This window comes from Cervus elaphus, chromosome 15, assembly GCF_910594005.1.
Source record: "Cervus elaphus chromosome 15, mCerEla1.1, whole genome shotgun sequence".
Lineage (NCBI taxonomy): Eukaryota > Metazoa > Chordata > Mammalia > Artiodactyla > Cervidae > Cervus > Cervus elaphus.
The window spans coordinates 81,783,525-81,805,313 of record NC_057829.1 but is presented as its reverse complement, the minus strand read 5'-3'; the positions used below and the strand labels follow the sequence as shown (position 1 = coordinate 81,805,313).

Genomic DNA, 21,789 nt, shown 5'->3' with positions numbered 1-21,789 from the left:
GAGCCTCAGTTTTCAGCTGTTTGGGGAACAGGCAAGTCAGCTTCTTTTCAAGAGCTCCTGTTGGTGTTCATGAACATGCTTGTGGCAGTGATTGCAAAGAAAATCTTCAAGAGGGAAGCCAATCTACGTGCAAATCTAAATCTTCCCTTCTCCACTCCTGTCATGTCCCCCTCGTCCCTGTCTCACACTGGCAGCTGTTCCTATGTTCACAGTTGAATGAACCCTTATTCATCTTTTCCTTGATCGATCAGCATAAGGACGGGGTGTTCAAAAGAAAAAGTAAATATCTAAATAATTTGGAGTTAAATTTTTAAGTTCTGGGAGCAATGATCTGGTTGACTATATACATTTAAAAATTTTGAAAAGTTTTAGACAATTATTTCCTTTTTTTTTTTACCCAACTTTTATTCTTACCTTAAGCTGAAAACTTTACTGTAGATGTAAAACGTATATCTGCTTGCTGCTGCTGCTGCTAAGTCGCTTCAGTCGTGTCCAACTCTGTGCGACCCCAAAGATGGCAGCCAGCCAGGCTCCACCGTCCCTGGGATTCTCCAGGCAAGAACACTGGAGTGGGTTGCCATTTCCTTCTCCAATGCATGAAAGTGAAAAGTGAAAGTGAAGTCGCTCAGTCGGGTCCGACTCTTCGGGAGCCCACCAGGCTCCTCCATTCATGGGATTTTCCAGGCAAGAGTACTGGAGTGGGTTGCCATTGCCTTCTCCAGTATATGTGCTTAGTCGTGTCCAACTCTTCTCGACCTCATGGACTGTAGCTAGCCTGCCAGACTCCTCTGTCCATGGGAATTCTCCAGGCAAGAATACTGGAGTGGGTTGCTGTGCCCTCTAGGGGATCTTCCCAACCCAGGAATCGAGCCCAGGTCTCCTGCATTGCAGGTGGATTCTTTACTGTCTGAGCCACCAGGGAAACCCCAAAGCACAAATAGTTCTGTTTTTTAATCCAAAAGAAAAAAAGCAAACCAGAAAATAACAAATATTGATAAGGATGTGGGCAATTGAAACACTTGTGCACTGTTGGTGGGAACATGAAACGGTGTGACCGCTATGAAAAGCAGTCTGGAGAGTCCTCAAAAAATTAAAAAATAGAATTTACCATATGACCTAGTAATCCCATTTCCAGATCTATATCCAAAAAAATTGGAAGCAGATTCTCAAATAGATATTTGTGCACCCATGTTTATAGCAGCATTATCCACAAAGCTAAGAGATGGAAGCAACTCAGGTGTCCGTTGATGGATGAATGGATTATGCAAAATGTATATACATACCATGGAATATTATTCAGCCTTTTAAAAGGAGGGAAATTCTGATGCACGCTACAACCTGGACAAAGCTTGAAGGTGTTGTGCTAAGCGAAATAAGCCAGTCACAAAAAGAAAAATACTGTGTAATTTTGTAATTCCTCTTATGTGAGACATCTAATGTAGTCAAATTGATGGAGACAGAAAGGAAAATGAAAGTTACCAGGAGCTGAAGGGAAGAGGGAAAGGGGAAATGTTTCATGGGGATAGTTTCGTATTTGCAGGATGAAAATGTTCTGGAGGTTTGTTTCTCAACAATGTGACCCTGCTGAACTGTACAGTTAAAACTGGCTAAGATGGAAAATTTTACGTTGTGTATTTTCAACACAATAAAGTATATAACTTTTGAATTTTATGGATCACACTAAAAAATAATGATAAACTGGAGAAAGATTATGGTTTGGGCCTAGCCACTATTTTCCTTTCAAATTTGTCAGTGCTCTCCGACATATTCTCATTTTCTCGCCGACAGAATTAGATCCTCTGTGTAAATTTACTCTTTTCTTCCTGTTAGGTGACTGTCCTTAGATACTTCTCCTCCTGAGAAATAGTACTCTTCCATTGTTTTTGCTTGCTCAGGTCTACATTTGATGTAACTGAACTTAGTTATTTAAGACGTTAGGTGAGTTAAGATCTCAGCAAGTCGTCGGCTTATTGGTGAATTTCCTCTTGACTTAAACTACCTTAAGCTGATTTTAGTCTACTGGCATTTCTTAGCCAGTGGCATAAAAATATTAGACGTGAAGAAATTAAGTTAGGCCACCAACCTCAACAATACTAGGAGGACAATGTGTGCAAAATGTAGCAGATAGCAGTCTGATCCTCAGTTGCTGCATATCCATTTAGCCTATAAAGTCAAGAATGGTATGTTTGCCCTCGGAGAATTTACTGCTGTTTATGTTAAGGGTGAAAAAAACCTGGTGACCCTGACTTATAAAGGTTGAGGGTAGTGGTGGCTGAGAACAGACATGGTCTCAGCTGGCAAGATTGTTTGAGGTTGCAAATAGTGCCTGGCAACAAATTTCACCTGTATCTATAAATCCCTTCAAAACATGGACCCCAATCCAAAGTGTCACTTGATAGCCCATTTTATAAATGTGTGGGATTAACAGTTTATTAAAGAAAGTATTTTGGTATTTATGACTGGAAGCATGTAAAAATAAGTACTGTTAGTAGATTCTCCTGTCTTTATCAGTAGAGATCACCTAACAAGACTGATAACCAGAAATTCGTGGTATTTGCCTCCCTATAAAAGTAACTCCTTTTTATGGGCTTAAAACTTTGGGTCTGTCTGACAATTGCCAGATCTCTGTGTGGAACTACTGCCTACTCTTGAGAAGGGTAGTGCAGACTAAGGTGCATTTATCCAGCTGCTGGGCCAACAGTCCTCACTGCTCTCAGCTTGCTTACAAACTCATTTAAGTGTGCATGTGTAGATACAAGTTAATTTGTGTATGGTGGCAGTGGTTTAGTCTTTAAGTCGTATCTGGCTCTTGTGACCCCATGGACTGTAGCCCACCAGGTTCCTCTGTCCGTGGGTTTTCCCAGGCAAGAATACTGGAGTGAGTTGCCATTCACTTCTCCAGGGGATCTTCTGACCCTGGGATCGAACCTGGGTCTCCTGCATTGCAGGTAGATTCATTACTGATTGAGCCACCAGGGAATCAGCCTCATTTGTGTATACACACGTGTATTTTTCTACCCCAAGTATCTTCAAGATCTGAGTTTTGACTTTGTATATTACTTCAGCATTTTTTTTTTTTTTTGGTTTAGGGTACAAAAACAAACATGTAATGTTTAGTTTTTAATTTTTATTGGATTACAGGTGAGTTACAGTGTTGTGTTAGTTTCAGATGTACATCCAAGTGAATCAGTTATACATACATCCACTCTTTTTTAGATTCTATTCCCATATAGATCATTACAGAGTACTGAGTAGACCTCCCTGTGCTATATGGTAGGTTCTTATTAGTGCTTTTATATAGTAGTGTGTATACGTCCCTCCCAATCTCCCAATTTATCCTCCCCCCACCTTGGTAACCATAAGTTTTTCTACATTTAATGTTCCTTCAATATCTGATAAAAATATGAAACTGGTGAGCCAAAGTACACTTTCTGAGAACTTGGTCAATGAATATCTAAGAAGCAGTGATTCAGAAAAGTTTCTGACTAAAATTTAAGCAAGAACAACATGATCTACAGTCCCTGTATTTTGTCAGATGAATTTCTTACGTGTTTACCACCATTTTTAAACATCTCAACAACATACAGAACAGCTATAAAATAACTTTTAGGTGAAACTTGATGGCTGATCAAATGGTACTTGGAAATGGTAAATGGGAACGTCTTGATAGATAATCTATCTTTTGAAGATTGCTAACTTTCTTGGTTGGGTTTTATAATTTTTAAAAGCATTCTGGAGATTAGTTTATATGTGTAGAGGAATAATCAGAAGACGTTTAATTGAAATCATTAAAACTTTTGTATTTTTCAATATCAATTAGGCTTGGGTTAAAAAATGATTTTGTAAATGTTTTTCATTGAATTCTAAGTCAACTGAGTAGTTTACAAAATGTCCATTGTTTTTACAAGTACCAAGGAACATTTGTATGTTATATGATGGCCATAAACTTCAGTAATGTAACTTTTTGCTTTCATAAAGTGAATTTCTTTTAATCGTGCCAGATTTTATATATCCAAAATGGGAAGAATATGCTCATCTTAAAAACTAGTCACCCATAATCCTCTTCCCAAATGTGGATTCTTATGAAGTCATTTTCAAGAGTAAATTGGCCCAGCTATTTTAGAGCTGTGTCCCACCACTAGCATTTCACTACTGTATCACCCTCCTCATTATTCCACTTTTCATCAAATAGCTTTTAGCGATTTTCTAAAACTAATTATGTCCACACTGTTTGCTGTTAGATATATCCAAGAAGAGGTTTCTCAAAAGGTCTGAGCAGTGGTGGCACGCGGTTGTCTCAGGAGAACGTCTGCAGGACCACACTGAAGGGACCACACTTAGTGGGGCATGGGTTGCGGTACAATTGTTCAAAAAACCCAGTATTATTCTGTTAGTAGCTCAGTCGTGTCTGACGTTTTGCAATCCCATGGACGGTAGTCCGCCCGGCTCATCTGTCCATGGGATTTCCCAGGCAAGAATACTGGAGTGGGTAGCCATTCCCTTCTCCAGGGGATCTTCCTCACCCAGGGATAGAACCCTTGTCTCCTGCATTTCCGGCAGATTCTTTACCGTGGTCACGCCTCATGTGAGCATGTGTGAGTTTGTGTGCACTAATGCACTTCCGTTCACCTTTTCTTTTCCTTTTTGGCCTTTCAGAGAGCATTTTTCGTCTGAATTTTAAGGGTTTAAAGGTTTACCCCTTAATTTTAAGGGTTTGGAAATGCCAAACCCTTTTTTAATATTTAAAAATAAGATGAGGAAACAGTGTTACAAAGTAGACACTAGGGATAGCAATTTTAAAAATCATTTTTTCATAAGTTCATTTCAGTTCAGTTGCTCAGTCGTGTTCGACTCTGCAACCCCATGGACTGCTGCACACCAGGCCTCCCTGTCCATCACCAACTCCCAGAGCCTACTCAAACTCATGTCCATCACATCAGTGATGCCATTGAACCATCTCATCCTCTGTCTTCCCCTTCTCCTCCTGCCTTCAATCTTTCCCAGCATCAGGGTCTTTTCCAATGAGTCAGTTCTTCGAATCAGGTGGCCAAAGTATTGGAGTTTCAGCTTCAGCAGCAGTCCTTCCAAGGAATATTCAGGACTGATTTCCTTTAGGATAGACTGGTTGGATCTCCTTGCTATCCAATGGTTAAACTCTCACATCCATATATGACTACTGGAAAAACCATATCTTTGACTAGACGGACTTTTGTTGGTAAAGTAATGTCTCTGCTTTTTAATATGCTAAGTTGGTCATAGCTTTTCTTCCAATGAGCAAACACCTTTTAATTTCATGGCTGCAGTCACCATCTGCAGTGATTTTGGAGCCCCCCAAAATAAAATCTTTCACGGTTTCTATTGTTTCCCCATCTATTTGCCATGAAGTGATGGGACCGGATGCCATGATTTTAATTTTCTGAATGTTGAGTTTTAAACCAGCTTTTTCACTCTCCTCTTTCACTTTCATCAAGAGGCTCTTTAGTTCTTCTTTGCTTTCTGCCATAAGGGTGGTGTCATCTGCATATCTGAGGTTATTGATATTTCTCCTGGCAATCTTGATTCCAGCCCAGCATTTCTCATGATGTACTAATATGAGGCACATGTAGAAGAGCACCAGGAGCCTGAAGACCTTCATTCCAGTCCTATTTTTTCAGTCTTTTATTTACTTCCATATAACAAGAACGATATACAATCCTGTTGTCTCTTAAGGCAACCATATTAGAAAGCCTTACCACTCTGTCCAGCATCTCTACAGGCACTTTGCGTGTCTTCGGGGTTGGGTTCCCTGTTCCCAGAAGCCTGTGTTTTCCTTTCTTTTTGCATTTCCTCATATTATAGGAGCTTCCCGGGTGGCTCAGATGGTAAAGAATCTGCCTGCAATGCAGGAGACCTGAGTTCTATCCCTGGGTCAGGAAGATCCCCTGGAGAAGGGAATGGCAGCCCACTCCAGTATTCTTGCCTGGAGAATTTCATGGACAGAGAAGCCTGGCCAGCTACAGTCCATGGGCCCACAAAGAGTCAGACATGACTGAATGACTTTCACTTCACTTCATATTGTTGTAGAATATCCTCCAGTAGTTTTCCAAGAAGTTCAATGACAATTTGATTTCTTCTTCTTTTTTTTTTAATATTTATTTATTTGGCTTTGCTGGGTCTTCATTGTGCCTTGTGTAATCTTTAGTTGTGACCTGCAAACTCTTAGTTGCTGCATGGAGGATCCAGTTCCCTGACCAGGGATAAAACCCAGGCCCCCTGCATTGACAGCGTGGAGTCTTAGCCACTGGACCACCAGGGAAATCCCAACAATTGATTTCTGAAAATTTGTATGTGAGCTGGTTTTGATCTTTTTTAAAAAATTATGTATTTGTTTATTTTTGGCTGCATCTGGTCTTAGTTGCGAAACACAGGATCTTTCATTGTGGCATGATGGCTCTTTCTTGCAATGTGGGGGCTCCGGAATCCGAGGGCTCAGTAGTTGCAGCTTGAGGGGTTAGTTACAGTGCAGCTTGTGGGATCTGAGTTCTTCAGCCAGGGATTGAACCTGTCTCCCCTGCATTGGAAGGTGGATTCTTAACCACTGAACTGCCAGGGAAGTCCCCTGATCTTTGCAATTAAAAAACCCAACAATTTTGTTGAGATAAAATGTAAACCATAGAGTTCACCTATTTAGAGCATAAAATTACATGACTTTTAGTATATTTACAGAGCTGTGCCGCCATCACCATAACCTAATTTTAGGACTTTTTCATCATCCACCAAAGAAAGTTTGTACCTATCAACAACAGTTAATTAACCCCATCTACTCTCTGGGGCTTCCTTGGTGACTCGAGTAAAAAATCCACTTGCCAATACAGTAGATATGGGTTTGATCTCAGGGTTGGGAAGATCCCCTGGAGAAGGAAATGGCAACCCACTCCATTATTCATGCCTGGGACATCCCATGGACCGAGGAACCTGGTGGGCTACAGTCCATGGGGTTTCGAGGAATCGGCACAACTTAGTGACTCAGCAATAACAATAATCTACTTTCCATCTCTACAGGTTTGTCTATTTTGAAATTTATCTAAATGTGATCATACAACATGTGGTTTTCTGTGATGATTCTTTCACCTAGTGTAATATTTTTTTAGGTTCCTGCATGTAGTATATGTCAAGGCTTTACTCCTTTTTATTGTTGAATAACAGTCTATTGCATGGTTATCTGTGTATCCACTCAACAGCTGATAGACACTTGGGTGGTTTCCAGTTTCAGGATATTACAAAGCTGCTGTGACTATTCATGTATAAGTCTGTTATAGACATATGCTTTTATTTTTCTTGATTTAATGCTGAGAAGTGGAATATTTGAATTATACGGCCTATATATGTTTGACTTTTTAAAAAATTTGCATATTCCCACCAGCAGTACACTTTTCATAAGCTTTTTGGAAAGAGCTGTTTTGAAATTTCATGCTGGTGTACTTTGTTGTAGGTATATCATTATGCCCACTTTGTGGGCTCTTTCAGTTTGGCGATGAGTTTTCTTCCGTCTAGACAATTTTGTGGAATTGTATCTTTCATTTCCTCTCTGCTATTTTCTCTGCAACGTCTTTCTAGAACTTCTATTGCTTGGGCTGATTCTTCATTAGTTTTCTTTCCTGTTATACATTGTTTCATTTGTTCTGATTTTTAGGAGATTTCTTTGACCTTTTCCTCCGCCCTCCTTTAAAAAATAATTGTTTTTATATTTATATTCTAAGCTCTGTTTCTTTTATGGATGCAATAGCTTCTCTCTCTCTCAGGTAATTACAGTTTTTAAAAAAGATTTATTCTACTGTCTTTATTGTCTTTCCTCTGAATTCTTCTGTTTGTTCTGGTTTCTCTCTCAGGCTGGAGGCATTCTTTGAATGTCTGTGATCCTCGCATACCCCTCATATTTGAGAGGGAGATGTCAAAAGCTCTCAGAAGCTGCATGTGGATGGTGTTATTTCTCTATGATTGGTTAGATATGATATCTTTGGGAAATCCCTAAATATTAATATGTATTGCACTTTGTTTGATATTTATTTGGAGGGAGATATTAAATGTATCCAGGGCTCCCAACTGCTGGCTTTCTGGGTGCAGGGAGGGGAAGGGGCCACCCAATTTAGGATGCAGAACTTCACTTCACCCTCAAAGAGCCCAGAATCCCACTTGCACATCAGCTCGGCCCCTGGTCCCTAAGTCCACAGCCTCCATGCCTCCATGTTTCCCACAGTCATTTCTGGTTTCCTGGGCTGGGGTAGGAGGGAGCCTGAGGCCTCCTTGGAGATTGATCCAAAACCCATTTCCAGCCCTTGCGTGTCCTGTAGTCGGTGGCCCTGTGCCTTTTGGTTCACAGCTCATGGGTGGCTCTGCAGGGTCACTGGCCTTCTGCCAATGCCCAGCTGCCCGCACTGGGTGGAAACTCCTTTTCTCTTGTTGAAGCAGTTTCGCTGCTCCATCGGCTTTCAGATTGGCCGGCATTTTATAATATTGTAAATCAACTACACTTTAATTTTAAAAAAAAGAAGCAGAAATCTCTCTTCTGTCATTGCCTCCTTTCTTGTACACCTCGTCCAGGCAGGTTTGTACTTAAAAAACTTTTTTTGAATTATTTGGCTGTACTGGATCTTCGTTGCTGTGTGCAGGCTTTCTCTAGTTGTGGAGAGCGGAGGCTTCTCTCTAGTCATGTTGTGATGGCCTCTCGCTGCGGTGGCTTCTCTTGTTGCGGAGCTTGGGCTCCAGGGTGTGCGGGCTCAGTAGTTACGGCTCCTGGGCTTCAGAGCACAGGCTCAGTGGTGGTGCCTGGGCTTAGTCGCTCCATGGAGTGTGGGACCTTACTGGACCAGGGATGGAACCCGTATTCCCTGCATTGGCAGGTGGATTCTTAACCACTAGACTACCAGGGAAGCCCAGGTGTGTACCTTATTATCAAATACACCTTATTTTAATATCTTTTCTGTCAGCTTAGTGGAGTTTGGGGAGAGAGGGGATCAGTACTTCTCCTCTGGATTCGTCAGCGCATTGGTGGTCCCTGTGTGACAGGCACTCCGCCGGGTGTTGGGACGGCAGCTGACATTCTAGGGAGAACGGAGACTAGGGTGTGTGTAAGGACTCCGTGGAGAGCAGACATACACAGTCAGTAGGTAAGTTCCAGTGTGTTAGAAGGTGTACGTGCTACAGACAGGGCAGGGATGGAGGAAAACGGAGTGTGGACATTCAGCGGTGAGGTTGCCATTTGAAACACTGAGGAGGTAACATCTGGATAAAGACCCGAAGAAATTGTGGGCATGCACCACGTATACCCCGGGCAGACTGCTCAGGGCAGAGGGAAGCGCCACAGCAAAGTCATGAGGTGGGCTTGTTGGGGTGGCAGGGTGAGGGGTAAGAGGGATTTGCTGGAGCAGACGGGTGAGGGGAAAGAACAGGAAAGGAGCTCAGAGCGGGGCAGAGGGCCCAGTCACGTGGGGCCTTGTCAGTCTTTATAAGGTCTTGGGCTTTCTCTGGGGGCCACATGGGGAGCCACTGTCGTTTTGAGCACAACGTTGCTATGGTGACACGTCCCTTATTTTGAAAGGCTCACTCTGGTTGCTGGGTTCAGAACAGACCAGGGCAATCGGAAGCAGGGTGACCTGTCAGGAGGCTGCTGCAGTGAACCAGAGCAGTGGATGGTGGCTTGGATGGGGGTGATGTAGAGATTGCGATGGAGAATGGGCTTCTGGATTTATTTTGAAAGTAGAACCTGCAGAGTTCCTTGGACTCTGATGTGAGGTGTGAGAAAAAGGATGATCAGAAATGATTCCAAGATAATTGGCCTGAGCAAGGGTGGAGCTGTCTTTAGTCGCGATGAGAAGGCTGCGGGTGGGTGGAGCGGGTGTGGATGGGAAGAGGAGGTTCCGTTCCAGACACACTTGGTTTGCGATGTCTTGGCTTCCAAGAGGAGATGTCAAACAGGCAAGACCAGGCTGGAGATGGAAACATGGGAGTCCCGTGGTCTAAGAACGGCATTGCACGTGGGCTTAGGTGAAACTGATGTGTCGATGCAGGTTCGATTGCTTTTAACAAATGAACCACCCTGAGGGAGAAGACTGATAGGCTGTAGGGGTGCGTGAAGGGTAGCTGGGAACTCTGACCTTTCTGTTTAGTTGTGCCGTGGGACCAAAATTCTTCTGAAAAAAAAAGTCTATTTGTTTATGAGACTTGATGGGATGGACAAGGGAGTAAGCGTGCAAGACAAGAGATCCAAAAAACTTGCAGTGCCCTCCTTCAGGAGGAAGGACAGGTGGCGGTACGGGCAGCAAATGTGGCAGAAAGAAAGAAGAGTAGGAAAGCATAGTGTCTTGGAAGTCAAAGGAAGAAAGTGGTTTGGGGTTGGGGGGGGCAGGATCCACAGGCTCGGATGCTGACAGTGGGTCAAGTAAGACAGAGATGGAGCTGACTGTTAGAATTCCCAAGGGGGATGCCAGTGTGACTTTGCAAGAGCAGTTGCGTGGGATTGTGGAGATGCAAGCAGACTGGAGAGGCTTGCAGGAGAGTGAGAGGAGACAGTGAGTACAGGCAACTCATTGAGGCACTTTGCTGGGAAGTGCTGCGGTCAAATAGAGCAACAGAGAAAAAAAAATTTTTTTTTGCTCTGAGTTTGGAGAAATACAAGTATGACCGAATGGTGCTATAATTAATCTGCCTTTATTTAGCAGGAATCCCAGCTTGAATTTTAGACATATAGAAAGCCCTTCCTTTTTTTAGGTACATCTTCATGGATGCAGCATGGTACCAGACAGAGAGTGCTGAACCAGGAAGACCACCTTCCAGTGACTCAGGAAAGCAAGCATCACTCCTTGGTAAAGTCATCTGGGTCTCAGTTTCCTGATCTGCAGCGTAAGATGATGATCTCCAAGGATCCAGCTATGATATGGCATGAATGGGTAACTTGAAAAGCAAGGGAGAAAAAAGCTGGGAAAGGCAGTCAATGTCTGCTTGCTTCTTCCATGGGAAATTAAGAGTTCAAAGAAAGCACAACTAATGTAAAGTTGTGGGCTTAAGTATTCGTAGATTAATGCTAGTAGAGATTTTGATCAGTTTCCAACTACCGAACCCATCCCCTCATTGAAAAGCATATCCACCGCAGAAATTTTATACAATATAATATAATAATGATATAATAATAATATAATAATGAACATTAAAATCACCCATTATCCCAACATCTAGAGATAAATGATAGTGTGGAATCGTTTCCTTCAAGCTTTCTATCCATAAACATAATACCATATTTCCTCTCTTCCCCCAAAGAAAAATGCCTCTATAATTGTATCCTGTTTTTTTCAATGACAGCTTCACAAGCAGGTTCCCTGCATCACCACATATTCTTCACTAGTTCTTAATCCATCCTAGTTCAACACTCCATCCTAGCAATACACTGTAACTTAGCCGTTCTACGAATGGGCATTTATAGCTACCATAAATAGCGCTGATTAAAGAAGTGTTAGGATGTTCAACTTTGCACGTAAATCTTTGTACTTCAGGCTTCCCTGGTGGTGCCGTGATTGAGACTCCATCTTGCAACACAGGGGGACACCGGTTCAAGTCCGTGGTCCAGGAGGACCTCACATGCCTGGGGGCAGCTAAGCCCCCGCGCCACAGCTGCTGAGCCCGTGCTCCAGAGTCCCACGCTCCATGAGAGAAGCCGTGGCGATGGGAAGCCCACGCACCGCAACTGGAGGGCAGCCCCCACTGGCCGCAACTAGAGAAAGGCAACGCATAGCAACGAAGACCCAGCACAGCCAGGAAGGTTTAAAAATGAATAAATGAATCAATCTTTGCATATCTTATTCTTTCTTTGGCATAAGCAACCAGTTGTAGGATTATTCACTGATCCGATGGATGAAAACATCCCCAAGGCTCTTAGGCATATTGCCAAAAACCACCTTAACACATCTGCCTCTCTTACCTTCCAGAGAGGTTGTAACAATTTACTTCCCTGCCTTCACCCTGTGTGTTGACTGCATCATGCTGTTACAAACCCTGTCTACTTCCTATGATTTCTTTTTAAAAGTCCCCTTTCACTGCATATAAGCCAAAGTTTAGTACTTATTAAAACAGCATTGTAGGGGGAGTGATTCGGATTCCAGTATATTTGTGTGTGCCTACATGCTCTGGGCACTGTGCCGGATGCTTTCTTGTTTATTCTTGTTTTCTGTGAACACCACACCCTTAGAATGTAGGTGGCATCCTTTCCTTGTCCAATCCTAGGAGTCTGTGTTGAAAGACACACAGCTGGGGAATTCCCTGGCAGTCCAGTCATTAGGATTCTGCGCGTCTACTGCCAAGGACACAGGTTTGATCCTTGCTAAGGGAACTAAGTTCCTGAAAACTGCGAGATGCCACCAAAAAAACCCAAAAGACACACAGTTGGTCTGCTGTATGGTCAAGATTGGTACCCAGGGCTCTTGACTCCAAGCTGGGCACTTTGGTATTTACTTATTTTACTATACCTCACCTGCTTCAAATGGCTGAGAATAATCTTTATGACTCTAAGCTATATTCCATTTTATTGTGCATGCTCAGGCCCTCATTCCAACTCTCTGTGACCCCATGGACTGTAGCCCAGTCAGGCTCCTCTGTCCATGGAATTTTCCAGGCAAGAATACTGGAGTGGGTTGTCATTTCCTCCTCCAGGGGATCTTCCCAACCCAGGGATTGAACCCACGTCTCCTGTGTCTTGTGTTGGCAGGCAGAGTCTTTACCACTGCACCACTTGGAATCAATTTTATTATAAAAGACTATAAGGTATTCACAGCTTACCAGTTTTTTTTTAAGGTTTTGGGAATAAAAAATATATCAAATTCTAGAGTCAATGATAATTCTGAAATTCTGCTTTAGTAGGAGACATCCTAGTCCCCGGCTCCTTGCCTGGTCAGAGTGAAAGTGGTTCAACAAAAGCTGAGACCAACAGGCTAGGAAGGGGCCAAGCCGCTTGTCCTCTTCTTTCCTAGGTTGGTTACCAGTGTTTGTAGAGGTTTGAGATGAGCTACAGAAAGTGAGTGATGCTATTTGGATGGAGAGTATCTTCAGGTACTGCAAACCACAGGCAGAACTTGAATCATGTGGGAGGGGTATGAGTGCATGTATTCTTTTGGCAAGCCTTAGGAACCATGAGGCTATATACTTCTATACTTGGTCTTCTGCAGAGCACACATTGAAAACTGGCTGTTGGATCTTCAGACACTTGAGACAAGTATTTATAGCAATTTCATGAGGACAAGTCTTTTCATGCCCCGAAACAAATTTTAAACTGTGAACGTTGACCCATGGGTCTTTATTTCTGTACTCACTATCTGATGTGATAACAGGACAGTAAAAGTGAATTGAAGCTGTTCTATTTTCCCTTCATTTCAAAAAGGCCTGGCCACAGTCTTTAGCTCAGAACAGCTTAATATGGATGTCCTAGGCCACGCCAGTTTTTTTTCCAGGACACAGCGAGGGTGGACTTGGAAACTGGCATAACATTGAGCTGTGCCTAACTTTCAACCATTGCCATTCTCCCTATTTCCTGTGTTAGGATGACTTGTAATCTCTCCTGAGGAGCTTTTGGGGGAGGTTCTGCACAATTCCCTGGTTCTTGCTATGATAATGCAGCATTATTTAAATGCTGGACTCTGCAGACTATAAAAGTCCTGCTCTTACAATGGCTGAACCTATCCTGCTGCCTATTTAAGCAGGATATTTAAGCACCATGGTTCAATCCTGTTATAACCGAGAGGAAAGAGGAGGCCCAGAGCAGGCTGACAGCAGGAGAGGCTTCAAAAAAACCGGAGCTTCTCAGATGGTTCTCACTCTGTTTCTGGTCATGGTGGTTAGAATGTCTCCTAGAATTACAGCTGAAAACTCCTGTAACTTTCACGAGCTAGAAAAGCTTCTTTCCAACAGTAAAGGGGCAGGGTGATTAGAAATACTCTGAGGAAAATACTTTGAGAGGGGAAGGGATGGGAAGGACAGAAATGAGAAGCAGCCATAGAAGGCCAGAGACTGGGTGGGACTGGGACCAAAACGGTGGGTGGAGGGAGGGAGGAAAAATTAGCAGAATGGGAAGCTCAGAACAGAAGATAGAAAAGAAAGTGCCAACTAGTGAAAATCTTGAGAAAGGATGGGTGGAGGGGGAACCGACGACTGGGGAGCAGTTGAGAAAAATAGCAATTAGTACAGCTAAAAATAAAGACCAATTTAGAGACAAAGCCAGATACACAGGAGGAAAATAGGACTCGCCAGAAAGACAATTCCTCGTAAACCAAATCCTCAAGAAAGTGGGGCTAATGACACCCCTTCTTGGGCTGTTTTGCAAAAGAAATGAGATAATAGATTCGAGTGGAGCTGGCGGTGCGGGCTGGTGACCGGCGACGGGAAAGGAGGAATCAGAAGCGGAGCTCAGTGCTGCCTGAGTGATCTCCAGGGTTGATCGTCAAGGCCCTGCCGACAGGTGCACCACGTGAGTGGCGCCCAAAGTCAGGGTCTCCCGCCAGCCGGCGTGCCGGACAGAGGCATCTTTCCGCGCTGAAACTGGAGGGGGTCCTACGGAATTCCCCCGAGGTTGGCCCTTGGAGCCTCAAGACCAAGAGCAGGAGGCGCCTAAGTGTCGGTGCCCGCGCAGCGCGGCCCGGGAGAGGGCGCCCACCCGCGCGGGCTCGGCTCGCTCCGCCCGCGGACATCGCGGCCCGGGGCCAGGCGACGCCCCCGCTGGCTTTCGCGGCCGTAGGAAGGCCCAGCGCCAACGGCGTCGGGCCGGCCGGGGAGCGCAGCGATCCTGGAACCCGAGGGCAAGAGGGCGAAGGCCGTGGGCTGCACTTGGGCTTTGCAGAACCACGAGATCTCGGCTTTCCGGTCTTGGAACCAGGAGGTGACCCTCACCTGCCGCCCAGCAAAAGCGCGCGGAATCACGAAGCGCACTGCGCCGGAGGATCTGCGCCCGTTTCTCCGGGCTGCAGGGAGAGGCCGGGAGGCCGGGATGGGCCTGGAGCTGGGAGCCGGGCAGGGCTGGGCGGGGCTCGGGCGGCATCTCTGGAGAACCCCGCCAGGCGGCTAGGGATCCCCGGGACGCGCGAACGGCCAGGGCAAGGCTCCTAAGTCTCGGGCGGCGCGGGCCACTTCCAAGCGAGTGCGCGCCTTCTTGGGCTCTTAGCCGGGCTCTTGGACTCCCGGCGTTTGGGAGTCACCCGGGTGCGCCTTGCCCGCCCAGGCACCCCGGGGCGGGACCGCCGGGCCCCCACGGGGGCGGGCCGGTAGGGCGCACGGATCGCGCCACGCGGCGCTTGGCGGGGAAGAGGGCGGCAGGGTGGGGGCCGCGCGCTCCGGGGCGGTGCTGAGCCAGCTCCTCCTCCTCCCCCGGCCTCCTCCTCCTCGCCTTCCTCCGGCTCAGCCGCCGCGCAGCCCGGCTGCTCCTCCTTCCTCCCCGGGGTGCTCGCGGCGATGTTTAACCGCGCAGTGAGTCGACTGAGCAGGAAGCGGCCGCCGTCAGGTAAGCGGCTCCCAGGGCTCCGCGGGCTGAGGATTGGGGCGCCCCCAGGGGCCCCGATGAGCCGCCCGGGCCGGTGCTGCCCGCCCCCCCGGGCATCCTTCCCTCCTGCCCGGGGTCGGGCGCGGCTCCGCGATGCCCCGGGCAGGACGCGCCACTTCTCCCTGCTGTCCAGCGTCCCCGCAGTCCCAGCCGCAGCGGGAGCGCCGAGTCCCGAGACGCGCGCTGGGGAGGAAGTTTGTCTGAAAGGAGGAACAACAGCCGTTTTCTTTTTAGTGATGGTCTGGGAGAAAAAGAAGATCCAAAACATCCAAACTTTGGAGGTAGTATGGGCTCTCGATTCCGAAAGCAGAACGGAGTTCTGGAGGTCTCCGTCCCCGCTGCGGGCGTTGGTGCGAAAGATGCCAGCGCGGAGCCCGCGGAAGGCACTCCGGGACCCGGGGCATCCGACTGGGCGGCCAGGCCTGGGCTGCTGGGCGTCTTCGGTTTTGCGCCGAGGAGCCGAAATGTAGGGCGGGGAAGGAGGGTGAATACCAGGTGAAGGGCGCATCTGCAGTTCGCGCCGGGAAACAACAGACCTTACAAAGGATTCAGCTTGGCTGTCACTCTGGACCAGCCTGTCACTCTGGACCAACCACAGTTCGTCGGAGCGATTGGATAGGACGAAGAGCTCCTGGTGAAGATGAAACCATGCCCCTGATTCCAACCATCTCACCCTTTTTGTTCCTTTCATCTTAGCCCCTGTGAGCGCTCCAAGTGGGACCCAGTACGCGTTCTGTAAATTCTCTCTTCACCCTTAGGGCAACCCATTGAGATAGGCATTGTCCTCGGCCCTTGCCACCAGGGAGCTGTTAGGTAACTTGCTCCGAGTCACACTTAGGTGATGGAAAATCTTTCAAACCCAGCTCAGCCTGACTCTGGGGTTCAGAGGCTTTCCTGCCACTTCCCACTCCAAGAGTCGCTTCTGCTGGTACCAGGAGAGCCTGTACATGTTGGCCCCTATCTTTTTTTCACCTGTGTCTTATTTTATGTGGGACACTGTGGTTAAGAGGATGAGTTGAAAGTAGATTGACTGAGTCTAAGTCCCACCTCCACTACCAGGTGCACTGCTGCTGCTAAATCGCTTCAGTCGTGGCCGACTCTGTGAGACCCCATCGACCGCAGCCCACCAGGCACCCCCGTCCCTGGGCAAGAATACTGGAGTGGGTTGCCATTTCCTTCTCCAATGCATGCATGCATGCTAAGTTGCTTCAGTCATGTCCGACTCTGTGCGACCCCATGGACAGCAGCCCACCAGGCTCCTCTGTCCACGGGATGCTCTAGGCCAGAATACTGGAGTGGTTCCCCATTTCCTTCTCTACCTAGGTGCGCTATCTCTGTGCAGACAAGGACTTGCAGGATGGCAATAAAATACCCCTCCTTAAACGCTGAATTGAAACTGCTTTCCCATCCATCATATTTTGCAAATTGTTCCCTCAAATATTGAGAGCAACTCAAAGTAGGACTCCATAGAGTTACTACAAATTGCTTATATTAGTGTTAGTATTAGGGGTCATGTAAACCTTTCTGTGTTGCCTGTGAGTCAAAGGATTTCTCTGTTGTTGTTCACTTTGAAAGTGATAGTCACTCAGTTGTGTCTGACTGTTTGCGACCCCATGGACTGTAGCCCACCAGGCTTCTTTGTCCATGGAATTCTCCAGGCAAGAATGCTGGACTGGGTAGTCATTTCTTTCTCCAAGGGATCTTCCCGACCCAGGGATCAAACCCAGGTCTCCTGCATTGCAAGCAGATTTTTTACTGTCTGAGCCATTCGATTTAGCCATTCCCTATTGTTGGATGTTCACAGGCCAAAGGAGTGGTGGTCAGAGCCTGGACTCTGAAGTTACTTACATCCCTCGTTCCTACCCTGACTCTAGCATTCAGCTGCCTTGAGCAAGTTACTTGACCTCAGAGTCCATTGCTAACTGGGAAATTTGGGACCTGGTTGCTAAACCATAGGTAGCTTGAAATTGGCTATTAGTGGCCATTTCCACCATGGAAATCAGCAGATGTTAAAAATCAAGTTGTTGTTTTTTTCCTAGGAGAGCTGATTTACCAGCATACTTATGTGTCCATTTTCCCATCTGTACAGTGGATTTCATAGAGTTGTGGAACTAAATATACAAAAGCATATATATAAAATAAAATATTATATTATATATATATGTGTATAAATATATATAAAGTCCCCAGTACAGTGCCTGGCATAACTGAGTATAATGGTTAGCTGTTATCTTTTCCACCTTTTTCCTATTATAAATAGAGCTGCTTTGAACATCCCTACACAGGTCACTTTTGGGGTGAGGTCTTCCAAATAGAACAGATTATGGATCACACATGGTTTTAGGGTGCTGTTGCATATGTGCAGATTGTACCCCAGAAAGACTGGGATACCAGCTTTAGGGATACCAGTGGAGTGTACCTCTTTCAGAGTAACACATTTTAAGGCTGATGAAATGTGGTTAGGTCGCTGATAGAAAGATCAGTAGCTAAAAATCATGGATTGGTGTTAAATGTCTGGCTTCCAGGAGCCTGATTTCTTTATGATTTTTAGGGTTAACGTCTGTCTCTGGATAGGAAAGGACAAACGAGCCTCTGCCAGTTTGGTCATCACCACCCAGCAGTGAGAAAAGGGGAATGTGGGCCCCGAGGCAAAGGCACTGGGAAGCCAGCCAAGTGATCCAGGGGACCCTGGACTGAACTTTTTTTTTTTCTTTTTTGGTGATTCTGAATTATTTTCCTAAAGTGGCTGTCCAAATTGTATAAGCATCTGGCCCCTCAAAAACTCGATCCATCCCTGCTGGACCGTGACTCGGACCTGGCTGCAGTCCTGCCTCCCAGCTCCTTTTACTCCAAACTTTTTCCATTTTTCCACAAAATCTCATTGGAGACCATGTCTTTAAACTGAGGTTTGGCACTCCCAACCCTTAATTCCAAGTTTCGAAGTGTGATTCAAAGTGTGAATGTTCTCCTTTCTGAGGTTTCTCAAAGTGTGTTCATGAACCACAAGGGGGTGGGGGTGGTCTGATAAAATGCAGCTTTCCAGGCCATGACCCAGACCCCTCCTCTCTCTGATTCTGTCTTGGGCACCCAAGGTGGGAGGGAGTGTTGGCTGCATTTTTGACAAGCGCTCAGTTGATTCTTAGGCTACTGAAGTGTGAGGAACCCTGGACGATTCCCCGCACCCACCTTGCCCCCCACGATGACTTGTGATGTTGATGGTACCTGGGATGCTCCTCACTTGAAAAAAAAAGCCAAAGCCGTGGCCTTCCACCGCCCCATGTGACCAGACCAGGACTGAACGACCAGGGGAATTCCCCCACCCAGCCCGGAGCCTGTTATACATTATCCCATTAAACCTCTGGGACCAGCTGAAGATTTATTGCTGGGCTTAAGTTTTTATTTAAAGATGACAGTTGACATAACAATTTAATGTCTTTGTTATAACAACCCGACAGCAGGACTGGCTTGGCTGCTGGGGGAAATTTTCCCTGCAGAACATCACTGGGCTGGCCTGTGGGTTCAGAGAGAAGGAAGGAGGCAGAGAGGATGGGCTGGGAGAGCAGCATCGTTTATACACGCGTGTTCCATGCTGGCTGAGTCCTCCGTGCCAACTCTGAACACGGGCACGGGCAGCTTGCGGACTGGTGGGTGCCAGGTGCTCGGGGCGCTTTACTTGTCTTCACAGACTTTGTATTGGAACCGATGTGTTTTTTTTTCCCCTCACTGTTAGAAATTGTGGAAACTAGGCAGGTGCTGGGCAGGGCCATGTCCTCCGGTTTCCTGGGTGAACTGAGTCACTTCCCTCCCTGGGGTTGAGTAATCCCCTTGGGCTCCTGCTGCTGGGCTTTGGGAACTTGCTGTTTAAATTGCACTAAATTTACTCCCACCCGTTTCTTCTGCTTCCCCCAGATAGCTCTCCAGGGCAGCAACCCCGGGGGTGGCAGTAGGGGGCAGAGGGGCCCGCGTGGGCGACAGCAGCGGCTCCCCGATAAGAGCTGTCAGGAGGCGTCCACTGGGGCCAAACAGTGCCTTGCAGGCTTCCGCGGACCGGTTTCCCTCCCAAGCAAGTACCCTGCTCTCGAGGGCCCTGCCCAGGGCCTGTGCTTTGGTGCTGCTGCCCCTCATCTGGGGTGCGCTCAGGGACCCCCTCATCTGGCCTACCTTCTCTCCTGGTCCCCCCTCCTCTGTCCTGTGTCCTCCCAGAAGGCCAGGAGACCCGCTTTCCCAGACCTCCTGCCTCCCTCTCTCTCGGCACCAGAGACACACCCTCTTGTCTCTGCTTGGATCGTGCAGAGACCGCCAAGGGACAGGGACAGTCTGGAGCCGCCTATCTGAGAAGGACTCAGAGCTCTGACCCGAGCCCAGAGCTGCTGGTGTGACCTCACGCAGTATCCATTTTGTCCTCTTAGCTCACCTGTATTAACATTGAGAGTGAGTGTGACGTGCTTGCTTTTCTTTTCCCTTCCCTGCCTCCCTGTTGCCTTGCTTCACCTCCTTCCTTCCTTTTTTCCTTCCTTCTTTCTCTCCCTCTCCAATCAGGACATTAAAAGCCAACAACACCATCATCAACCGTCTTTCAGTTCAGTTCAGTTGGTCAGTCGTGTCCGACTCTCTGCGACCCCATGAACCGCAGCACACCAGGCCTCCCTGTCTATCACCAACTCCTGGAGTCTACCCAAACTCATGTCCATTGCGTCGGTGATGCCATCTAACCATCTCATTCTCTGTCGTCCCCTTCTCCTCCCGCCTTCAATCTTTCCCAGCATCAGGGTCTTTTCAAATGAGTCAGCTCTTTGCATCAGATGGCCAAAATATTGGAGTTTCAGCTTCAACATCAGTCCTTCCAATGAACACCCAGGACTGATTTCCTTTAGGATGGACTGGTTTTATCATCCCACACGTCTTTATCATCCCACAAATGAAGGATGTTTCAACACCCCCAGTAGTAGGAAAGAGACAATCTCGTGTAAAGAACTGTCCTGATAACAAGAATCTTCTAGAGGCTGTTGCTTCTAGTGAGAGGCTCTGGGTCGTTGAGGGACAGGGAGGATAGGAAGACCTGTCCCACTGTAGCTCTTGTCTTTTGTACCATGTAAATAAATGTATTTATTTACTTAAAGAAGACAACCCCAGGCTGCCTTTACTTGGTCAACACAGCTCACTTGGTAAATATTTCCTCCTGCTCATTCTCATTCCTTCATAGACCAGTGAAGAAAACTTCATGCAGTGCGTGGCAAGGCAGGCAGTGGCCATCAGGGAATGCCTGGCCTCATCTTCTCTGTCAATTTTAAGTTCCCTGAGAAAAAGGGCCTGCCTTTTTTTTTTTTTTTGCATTACATTCATTTTATTTATTTATTTCATTTATTTTTATTAGTTGGAGGCTAATTACTTTACAATATTGTAGTGGTTTTTGTCATACATTGACATGAATTAGCCATGGATTTACATGTATTCCCCATCCGGATCCCCCCTCCCACCTCCCTCTCTACACGATCCCTCTGGGTCTTCCCAGTGCACCAGGCCCGAGCACTTGTCTCATGCATCCAACCTAGGCTGGTGATCTGTTTCACCATAGATAATGTACATGTTTCGATGCTGTTCTCTCGAAACATCCCACCCTCGCCTTCTCCCACAGAGTCCAAAAGTCTGTTCTGTACATCTGTGTCTCTTTTTCTGTTTTGCATATAGGGTTATCATTACCATCTTTCTAAATTCCATATATATGTGTTAGTATACTATAATGGTCTTTATCTTTCTGGCTTACTTCACTCTGTATAATGGGCTCCAGTTTCATCCATCTCATTAGAACTGATTCAAATGAATTCTTTTTAATGGCTGAGTAATATTCCATAGTGTATATGTACCATGGCTTCCTTATTCGTCTGCTGATGGGCATCTAAAGGGCCTGCCTTTTATTTCTTGCATCTTACTCTGCCCTTCTCTTTGAAGCCTCTGCAGCCAGACAGCCTAGGGTTGAGTCCTAGCCCATCTAGCTCCTGGCTTGTTCCTTTGCTTGCCTTGGTGTCCTCATCTGTAATGGGCCAGTGAGGGCCCCAGCCTCCAAGGGTTGTGGTCGGGTTGAGACGGGAGGTAATCGGTGTTCAGTACATGCCAGATCTTTGTACAACCATCACCCTCCTTTCTGCCTTGCCCTCCCCCCCAACAATCTATCAGAAAACTGTTATCACTGTAAATCTATATATGAATGCCAAGCACTGTGAGCCCTGAGGGAGACACAA

At 46.5% G+C, this 21,789-nt stretch overlaps 1 protein-coding gene and 1 long non-coding RNA gene across 2 annotated transcripts in view; both read left to right on the top strand.

The window, feature by feature from the left end:
* Positions 1-9,634: 9,634 nt before the first annotated feature.
* Positions 9,635-11,772, top strand: LOC122708622. Its single transcript, XR_006345235.1, has 3 exons — positions 9,635-9,771; positions 10,747-10,925; positions 11,526-11,772. It is a non-coding gene; the product is annotated as an uncharacterized LOC122708622 (long non-coding RNA).
* A 2,973-nt stretch (positions 11,773-14,745) lies between these two features.
* Positions 14,746-21,789, top strand: part of RGS10 (regulator of G protein signaling 10) — a 41,235-nt gene continuing 34,191 nt past the window's right edge. Inside the window, exons 1-2 of the mRNA XM_043926483.1 lie at positions 14,746-14,893; positions 15,413-15,511. Coding sequence (XP_043782418.1) covers positions 15,463-15,511 — 49 coding nt within the window. The 5' untranslated portion in view covers positions 14,746-14,893; positions 15,413-15,462. The remainder of the gene's footprint in view (positions 14,894-15,412; positions 15,512-21,789) is intronic.